Genomic DNA, 9,865 nt, shown 5'->3' on the forward strand with positions numbered 1-9,865 from the left:
AGCTGATTCTTTCACAAACAGAAACAGGATAAGAAAATGGTATAGATAGATCCTGCAGAACATAATGGATCTTTGACCAGTAAAATCCAAGATGTTCGTTTGATCCAGGCAATGCAAAATAACTTGACAGTACTCATGCACGGCCGGGCCGACCCATGCGCATTGTCTGCCAGCCAAGAAGCATGTATGTTCTAGTTAATGCGGTGTTCATTCAGTAAACAAACGATTCTTAAAGAATACGTGACACGTATACATCAGAGATACAGTGGGTCAAATTAAAATATGCGATTCAAAACGCGCCACCTGTTTACGCCGCGAACTGAACACGCAGGATATCCGCAAGGCAACCTGGTTTTTTTTTTTTTTTGATTTCCTGATTATAACGCCACTGATCATAACGCTCTTTACAAATCAGTCTTCATTTTTAAACCATACATAAAGAGAACTGCACAGCTTTACGTTAATACAAGGCAAATAGGTTGCCGTACAGTAATTCCAATGGTCCCGAGCAAAATACAGTCCAATACCAATAGTCCAATTCATGTTTTTTACCTTAAGCAATGACAAAGGAACTAACCATCTCTTTTTTTTCCCTCTCGATACGCAAGAGAGCTGCATATCATTGTTGTATTAACAAAAAAAAAATGGGGTGCGAACTCATACAACAGTCAAGTTCTTTAAATAAAAAAAAAACAGACACGCCCTTCACATACGAGGAGAATAAATTTACAAGTGCAAACTGGAAGTGCACAACACACATACTCACACGGAATTCACCATCCATTTGTTGCGACAAAGGAGCTTCCCAGTTCCTACTCAACCCCCTGCCTGCATAGAACAGAACCAAGAATGCCAACTTTTTAGATAGATTGACGATACAAGTTTCTGCTACATACTCCCTCCATCCCAAAATAGTAGTTGTTTTATTCATACAGATGATTATAAACCTAGACATATGTACACACACGGAGCGGAGTATTAGTGAGTAGTTCACCGGTACAATATGGACTAATCTATGTATCCATTTAAACTCAACATTATTGGCATGTCAACTGTTTAACAATACAGATTTTGCTTTTCTGAATAACTCGGGATGATGGGGTTTCACATAGCATCGTGACCACAGTTCTAAAAACAGGTCAATGGCATGCTTTCATAGAAATTGACTTGTTACTGTCATTTCAGTGCATGAAACTAATAATCAACTGGATACTAGCTATGGTGGTCCAGCCCGAAAATGGAACCGACAGTTTCCTCAAGCCAAGGGAAAAGTAGGCTAAAGACTTCCATGTGTAATTGTAAACTAGCTAGATTGTTATAGGGACATCAGTGATTTTGCCCGTGTTCAGGAGTTCCATGGTACTTTTGCCCCTCTTTTCTAACTCTGATTTTGCCCACGCCTTTTCGAATTGAAGATACCATTTACCCCTGTTTTGGATATCTGTTAGATGTACGTCATGGAACTGGATTAAACAGTAAAAACATTTGGAAATAGGCAAAGACCAAACTACCCACCTTACCCAATCATCCCCGTGACCCACCATGACGCCGTTCACTGCACCTTCAAGCTGCGGCCGGCTGCAAGCCTTCAGCCATTCTAAAAATGCCACAGCCACGGCAGCTTTCAGCTGCAGCGAACGGCTTCATGTTCCTCGTCTTGGGAACATTGATCCCTTTCCAAGAACATTGGAAAGATCTTGTCCTGTCCTTGGGAAAACCTTCCTCAAGTAGCATACTACGCTCCTCAATCCCCAATCCTCGACCCGATCAACTCGAGGACATGGTGACTATGATAGAGCTGTGAAGACCCGTTGCTGCCAATGAGATGCTTTGTCTTCCATTTTTAGGTCTCGTTCATTTCGGCCTAATCCGGCCGTTCCAGGCCTCTTTCCGGCTGAAAAAAATTATCCAGTTTGGAATCCGGCCCTAAGCTGTTCGTTTCAACCCGAAATAAAAACAAAAGCGGCCCAGTTCGAAGTTTCCCCTTCCTCCATGGCCCGGTAGGAATCCGGATCCCTTACCATCTGGATCAAATCCTGGGCTGGATTGAGTGGTCCACTGTTTCCTGGCCTGGAACCGTTTCCGGCCTGGAACCGTTTTCAGGCAACCGAACGGGGCCTAAGTGCTCCTGCTGCTGCGCATGTCAGTTGGTGCCATGCTGCTCGTCTGTCTGCTGCTCATGTGCTCGTCCGCACCCTGTCGTCCTGTGGAGAACCCAATCCAGTTCTCAATCTGCTGCCCAGACTCGGCACATGCCACACCTGGGTGCCACCACCACAGGGCATTGCCCCATCCCTCTCCAAGCTTCCCTAGGACACCAATCTGCCACACCAAACAGGCTTGACCTGCTGCCCCAGCCTGCTGCCCAGGCCACCCTACTCTAGGATGTCACCGTTGTAGGTCAGGAGTCCATCAGCATGCCATGCCTCAGCCATGTCTCTGTTCAAACAGATCTCCCAACTGGCCCTGTGATCCTTGTAGCAAGCTGCAACACGACCCTAAACCCTAAACCTCTCGCCTGTCTACATGTGAGCCAGCCTCCGCTCTCCAGTTTCTTTTTTTTCAACTAGCAAACATGTCCATGTGTTGCAACGCAATGTACAACTTGTTGCACGGTCACTAGTACAATTTGCAGCTCAATGATTTATACAATGGTTTATACTTCGTACAGAATTAAATTAATGGTCAAATTTCAGGCAAGCCCGTGTATTTGTTTTTACAAAAAAACCGTTCATTGTACTTCTAGCTAGGAAACCAGCAAGGGTGTTAGCAAACAAAGTACCTTGGACACTTATTCATACTCATGGAGTCCTACACAATCGTGTTTGTATGCAGCTTGCAAGTCTACTCGCACCTGACGTCATAAACGTACATTGTCAGGCATGGGGTGCCATAAGTGGGCCCACATAACATGCATGGAAGAAGAAAGCTATTCACTTTAATATTAGGGAGATAGACGTGTAGGTGAAGATGTAGATTGGCTGATGACGTATACTTGTGTAAATTGCCACATGTATAGACCAATTGATGATATAGCTTGGTACATTTTTAGAAATCTGTCAAAATGCTATCTAAATGTTTCATATCAAAACAGGGATAAAAGTACAAACTAATCAAAACGAAGGAAAAAATATGCAGGGGCAAATTTTCCTTTTACAACTGCTTTGATGATGTTAAGTGCACGAAACGGAATATGGGCAAACTCAATCTTCGTTTTGAAAAAGTGGGGGCAAAATCACAAAGTTGAATTAACAAAGGCAAAATCGCAATTGGCCTTCAAAGTAAGGGCATGGACACAAATGCCTTCTAGTTCTAAGGACTTACTATGGCTCCATAGAGGTGATAATGAAAACTACTCTATGGGTACAAGACTAGGAATCCAGGGTTCTGACCTGATTGAGATGTGAAGATAATAGACTAACACAACAGTTCCCAATAGAATCCACTTGAAGTTATTGTGCCTTTACAGACTCAGCTTCAATCGTGTAATCTGGAAGAGTCTGCAGTGCCTAATGAAGAGCATTAATGTCTATCAACATGAAGGAGAAATAAAAAACTATCATGTGAACAAAAGTAGGTTGATTATTTTATCCATATACCTCATACAAGTACCATGAGATATAAGCATCTGTAGCAGCATATTGAAGTTGTTGTTTGGAGAGGACATCAGCCTCCCAGTTCCCCATTCTTATGTTGCTCGGCTTTGGCAACTACAGACATTTAGACGTTGAACTTTTTTAGTCCAAATAAACATGCATGCTAAAAGGCTTTTCAAGTTCACAATTAGTGTCAGGCATTTAGAAAGTAATTTAGGTTTCTTCCTGCCAAATTTATAACTTAGCAAATAACAAGCTACAAAGTGGGAATTTTCAGGATAGTGTAATTCACAGATAGAGCACAAATTTAAATTGAACAAAGGTTGTACTTTGTCTCCTAGACTCCTACGCATTACTGTTAGAGTATATGCGTGTCTAGGCCCATGTGGCCCATGTACATCACTATATAGCTACCCATTAGGGTTAGCCTTATGTATCAATCAGTTACTTGAGATATGGTATCAAGCTAGGGTTTCCTCCCTCCCTCCCCTGCAGCCGCCACCTCCCTTCCCTGCTCTGCCGCCGCCTGCATGCTGGCCGCGCGCCCAGGCGTCACGTGCGCCGCGCCAGGCCGGCCGCCCCCTGCTCGCGCCCCGTGCCGCGCGCCCGACCCCTCGTCCCCTCCTCTCCGCCAGGCGCTGAATCGGCGCCCAGGCGCGACCCCGAGCGCCCAAGCCGCCGCCGCGCCCAGGCGCGCCGCCGGCGCTAGGTGCCGCGCCCGCCAGGAGCGCCCAGGCACGCACCCCCGCCCGCCCTGCCTCTGTCCCGCCCGTCCCGACGCCCCCGAGCGCCGCTAGCGCGACCAGGTCTTCCCTGCTCCCATGGATGCCGAGTTCCCTCCCCTCTCTTCCTGGGTACGGGCCGCATCTCCTGGCAGACCCGCCGCCGTCCCTCCTGCCGCCGCTGCTGGGCTCAGGCCGCCGTGGGGGGCAGGGCCCATCGCCGCCGGCGGGTCCCTCACCGCGACGGGCACCGCATCGGTCCTTGCGGCTGTGGCAGATGCCCCTCCTGCGGGGGTTGCCGGTCCGGAGGACCCTCCCCCGCCAATCCCCCCATCGCCTGTCGTCGATCCGCCGCCTCCCCCTCCACCGGTCGCCCACCAGGGATACACCGTCGCCGCCCTGACTGCTGCCCGTGCGGAGCACGTGGCGCGACAGGCCCGTTTGCGGGAAGCAGCTCTCGTGTGGGAGCGCGAGGCCGCCGATGCTATCGCTGCTCAGATTGCCGCGGCGGAACAGCTCCTCGCCTCACCTGCGACCCACGACGGCGGGGTCACCTCCTCTGACACCGTGGGCGGAGTGTACGGCGTCTCGACCGCACCGACCGTCGGCACCGGACCCCGCACCATCCCCACGGTGTTGTGGCATGACCCGGCTGACCCGCTCGTGGCTCAGCTCCACCTTCAGACTGGGAGTGTCCAGAACATTCGCCTCATGGTTCCTGTCGTCCTGGAGCCAGAGTTGTCGTCCTAAGCACGCTGGCGTGACTTACTCCTCACCCTTCGCCGCTACGCTCTGGATGACCACGTCCTCTGCGACCCCGCCGGCGTGGCGCCACCCGCCGCGTGGGTGCGCCTCGACAGCATCGTGCTCACCTGGATCGTGGGGACGATCTCCATTGACCTCCACAGCCTCCTCCGGAACCTCCCTCACGCTTGGGCTGTTTGGCTTGCCATCGAAGGCCAGTTTCTGGGTAACACCGAGGCCCGGGCTCTCCGTCTTGACGCAGCCTTCTGCACCTTCGTCCAGGGGGACCTCAGCGTCAGTGAGTACTGCCGCAAGATGAAGACCATGGCGGACTCACTTGGCGATCTGGGCTGCCCCGTGGAGGACCGCAACCTAGTCCTCAACGTCCTCCGCGGCCTTAGTGATCGCTACACCCACCTCTGGTCGTTGATCATGCGCCAGCGCCCCATCCCTACCTTCCTCCAGGTCCGTGACGACCTCGCCCTGGAGGACATCACTCTGGGTGCTCAGGCTACCTTGATCTCCGGCCCGGGGTCCTCGTCCTCCTCGACAGCTCTGGCGGCTCTCCCCCCGACCCGTCCTCCTACTCCGTCTGGCCATCGTTCCCCCGGGCCGAACATGGGCGGCGGGGGTCACGGTGGCGGAGGTGGGGGCGGTGGTGGTCGTCGCCGCCGTGGTGGCCGCGGTGGTGGTGGTCATGCTGGTCCCGGCGGTGGTGCCCGTGGCAGCGCTCCGACACCGGGACCCCAGCAGGGTGCACCTTGGCCCACTTTCCACCACCCGTGGTCAGGGCGCATCTCCATGTGGCCGTTCCAGGGGCCTGTTTCTGAGGCTCGTCCCCCGGTGGCCATGTTCGCTGCTGCACAGCCAGGGTTCACCTCGTCGCCGGGGTTCGCCGCCGCCTCTCCGTCGCCCTGGACCCCGTCGCCTACCGCTTCATCGTGGCCCACGCCGCCGTCTACTCCACCGTCTGGGCTGATTGGTTGGGACGCGACCGCCCTGGCTGCCTTCCAGACTCCCACTCTGACTCCACCGCTGGGTCCCGAGTGGATCGCGGACACCGGTGCTACCTACCACACCACTCCGGACCCTGGTATACTCACCTCTGTGCGCCCTCCTCCTTCCTCTCTCCCTTCGTCCATCATGGTGGCGAATGGCTCGTGTCTCCCTGTCACATCTATGGGTGCCGCCGGCCCTCCCGGCTCTTTTCGCATGCCCGATGTTCTTATCGCTCCTTCTTTGGTCCACAATCTACTTTTTATTCGTCGGTTTACTACTAGTAATTCTTGTTCTGTTGAGTTTGACTCTTCTGGTCTTATTGTGAAGGACTCGGCAACTCAGCGCCCCCTCCTCCGATGTGACAGCACCGGCCCCCTCTACACCATTCGGCTTCCGCACGCCACATCTTCTTCGCCACCTGACACAGCTGTTGTTTTTGCTGCCACCATGTCATCTACCACCTGGCATCGTCGCCTTGGTCACCCCGGACACGATGCCTTGATGCAGCTTACTCGTAGTGCCACTATCCCCTGTACTCGATCCCCTGCGGAGCATGTATGTCATGCGTGCCAGTTAGGCCGCCATGTTCGTCTTCCATTTTCCTCTTCTTCCTCGCATGCTACTCATGCTTTTGATCTTGTACACTGCGATTTGTGGACTTCTCCCATTACTAGTATGTCGGGTTACAAATACTATCTTGTTGTGCTTGATGATTTTTCTCATTATGTGTGGACGTTTCCATTGCGTGCCAAGTCTGAGACTTTCCCCACCCTCCGTCACTTCTTCGCCTGGGTGTCCACTCAGTTCGGCCTCACCATTAAGGCCGTTCAGTGTGACAACGGTTGTGAGTTCGATAACTCCGCCTCCCGTGACTTCTTTCTCTCCCACGGGATGCAGTTGCGGATGTCTTGCCCGTATACCTCCTCCCAGAACGGCAAGGCTGAGCGCATGATCCGCACGACCAACGACACCATCCGCACTCTTCTTCTCCAGGCGCACCTCCCGGCACGTTTCTGGGCCGAGGCCCTCCACACCTCTACCTACCTCCTCAACTGTCTCCCTTCTACTGTGTGCCCGGCCCCACTCCTCACCAGGCACTCTTCGGTTCCCCTCCGCGCTATGACCACCTCCGTGTCTTCGGGTGTGCTTGCTACCCGAACACCGCTACCACTGCTCCTCACAAGCTTGCACCCCGTTCCACCCTCTGTGTGTTTCTCGGGTACTCCCCAGACCACAAGGGCTATCGCTGCCTTGACCTCTCCTCTCGCCGGATCCTCATCTCTCGCCATGTGGTGTTTGATGAGTCCGCATTTCCCTACTCCTCCACGTCCCGACCACCTCCCAGTTTGCTGATATCTTCACCAAGGGTCTTTCGTCCTCGACCTTCGCCGAGTTTCGCTCCAGCCTCAACACCAGTAGTGACTAGTTGCGGTTGTGGGGGGATCCTATGGTGTGATGTACGGTGTGGTGTACGTCTTCCTTTTAAGTCCAGTCTGTGAACTCCGCTGCGACGGATGTTCAGACTGCGGGGGGGTGTTAGAGTATATGCGTGTCTAGGCCCATGTGGCCCATGTACATCACTATATAGCTACCCATTACGGTTAGCCTTATGTATCAATCAGTTACCTGAGACAATTACTAATGAAGCTGCAAAAGACAAACATACTTAGTATCGTCCATGTACCTCTTTGCATGTGATCATTTCGGTTAAAGAAGCAAGGCTCCATCTTTTGGGAGAAGCTAACTTGACATTTGCCAAGGTCGACAAATCCATCAGTGGTTGTACACAGACATTATAGTCATTCAACATTTTCCTTGCATCATTGTCTATGCATATTCCAACCTAAAAGACATGGAACCATGACTAAAATGATTTAACTAGAGCATAGTGTCAAGGAAAAATAATGGAAAAATATGAGGGTAAAAACAAGCAAAGCACTGACTTTAATGGACGAACTATCCTCCAAAAGAGTTTTCAGTATAGGCGGTACCCCAGAGTGAGCAATATGCAGGACATAGCACAGAGTTTTCTCCATGCATAGTTGCATTACAGCAACCTTACAAGGTGGTTCTCCTGCAAAGACGACATCTCCAGTTATGTTCTATCAGATAGAACTACTTGCAAGAAAGAAGTTACCAGATGTTCACAAAAGAGCAATGGCCAAACTTTCATTCGGTTTAGCTATAGTGAAGACACCATTGAAAATTCGGATAGAAAGAAGAACTAACCTCTTCTTGGAAAGGGCCTCCACTCGAGATCAAATCCAAGAGAAACCTGGCCTGGGGTTTTCATCCTCTCAATTTTGAGTAAGATGTCAGTTGCAGCTTTCTCCGCCTCTGTAGGTGTCCTGCAGTAAACTATCTTACCGCTGAATGATATTTGTTGGCGTCTTGCCCTCACATTGTCTGTAATCAGGATGAAGAGGAAACGTGATTCACATCTCAATTACACAAGATCTCAAGAAGCAACAGATGTGATCAAAACCTAGAAAAGAATGGATTTTTACGCGCCTAAGACACGGCGGTAGGGATCAGGTACTTAGCCACATTGTCAAAACCTGCTGTGATCCAAACCCAATGCGTGGAGAAATTGGTAGCAAAAGCAATTCCTTGCCCCCCCCCCCCCCCCCCCCCCCCCCACACACACACACATTTTAAATAAGCAGGAGGGTTCTTTAATTCCGCATTTCCGCTAGTCCAGGAACGGGGAATGGGAAAGCCGATAAGAGCAGGAGCGCACCTTGGGGTGTGTGGGGCGTGAGGGTCCACGATGGCGTGGATCCACTGGACACCGGGTTTTGGCTGCGATGGAGGTGGTAGGAGGGGGAAGGGGATGGAGAGGTCCAGTCGGGTAAGCGGCGGCGCTTTGCGGAGGCGGAAGCCGAGGCGTAGGCGGCCTCGAAGGCCTGAAGCTCCGCCTCGGCTGCGTCGTCCCAGTGGAAGTCGTCGTACTCAACGTTGCCGTGGACCGACGACGCGGGGGGCGCGCCGGCGCCGGCAACGGGATGCATGGCCATCGAGGTCGCTGGAGCACGAGCACGGCGGCGGCTACTTTGTATTTTGGGTTTTTTTCAGATATTCGCCAATCGAGTTATAATTCACAATACCCGATGGTAGCCATTATCTATATCTATTATTTTATCATTATCACTATATAATCAACAGTTTTAACTTTGCAAAAACATCAAGCCAAATCATTCTTATATCCATAAACTCTACTAAATCCACAACAAACTACACCCAGACTTAATATACCATCAAAACAAACGGTTTAGATCACTCGATAATCACCTCTCTTACTCATTCAAATCCAATAGACAGTATTGTTTGGATATCTCTGATCCCTCCCACTCTCTAAAGACCGGGGTTAGGCTTTGTTGCTAAATATGGGAGCGTTACTTGCTTTGGAAAGATTGGTGAGTGAAGTACACCGAAATCATCACATAAACCTTCAGTCACTCCTAAGCTTATCAAAATCACCTCGCCTAAGCCTATTGCCCCTCTGAGAGATAGTGTGATTGAGGAGTCTGTAAGAGCTCCTCCTCATAAAACAGTGTGCGTTCCAAAACCTAACCACCTCAGGAACTAGGGGTGAAAAGGGGTCTATATACCCGCCGGGTACCGGATACGAATAGTGCAAATACCTATTTTTCGGATACGGATTCAGGTATTTTTTATATTCGGAATGGATACGGGTAATACCCGGATAGTGCGTCTTCATATTCGGGTCGGATACGGAGCGAGGACTACCCATTAAATACCCAGATATTCACGTCGGATACGGGTACCCGGAATTCGGGTACT

The 9,865-nt window shown here is 51.1% G+C and overlaps 1 protein-coding gene across 4 annotated transcripts; it reads right to left on the reverse strand.

Annotated features, from left to right (window-relative positions):
- Window positions 1–419: 419 nt before the first annotated feature.
- Window positions 420–9,189, reverse strand: LOC100193139 (uncharacterized). Of its 4 annotated transcripts, none has more exons than XM_008668929.2 (8): window positions 8,802–9,157; window positions 8,291–8,467; window positions 8,005–8,135; window positions 7,746–7,904; window positions 3,600–3,710; window positions 3,393–3,500; window positions 2,783–2,854; window positions 455–828 (listed from the first exon to the last, which is right to left on the reverse strand). In XM_008668929.2, exons 1-6 carry the CDS (start codon window positions 9,076–9,078, stop codon window positions 3,453–3,455), a joined length of 903 nt encoding a protein of 300 aa, XP_008667151.1. In that variant the 5' UTR covers window positions 9,079–9,157; the 3' UTR covers window positions 455–828; window positions 2,783–2,854; window positions 3,393–3,452. The 4 variants fall into 4 exon arrangements, with proteins under 4 accessions (NP_001131769.1, XP_008667151.1, XP_035820399.1 ...); XM_008668928.3 differs by having other exon boundaries at window positions 461–828; window positions 3,393–3,509; window positions 8,802–9,189; NM_001138297.2 differs by lacking the exon at window positions 2,783–2,854 and having other exon boundaries at window positions 420–828; window positions 3,393–3,509; window positions 8,802–9,156.
- Between the last annotated feature and the right edge of the window lie 676 nt (window positions 9,190–9,865).

The sequence above is a fragment of the Zea mays genome, chromosome 2 (genome assembly GCF_902167145.1).
Source record: "Zea mays cultivar B73 chromosome 2, Zm-B73-REFERENCE-NAM-5.0, whole genome shotgun sequence".
Taxonomy (NCBI): domain Eukaryota; kingdom Viridiplantae; phylum Streptophyta; class Magnoliopsida; order Poales; family Poaceae; genus Zea; species Zea mays.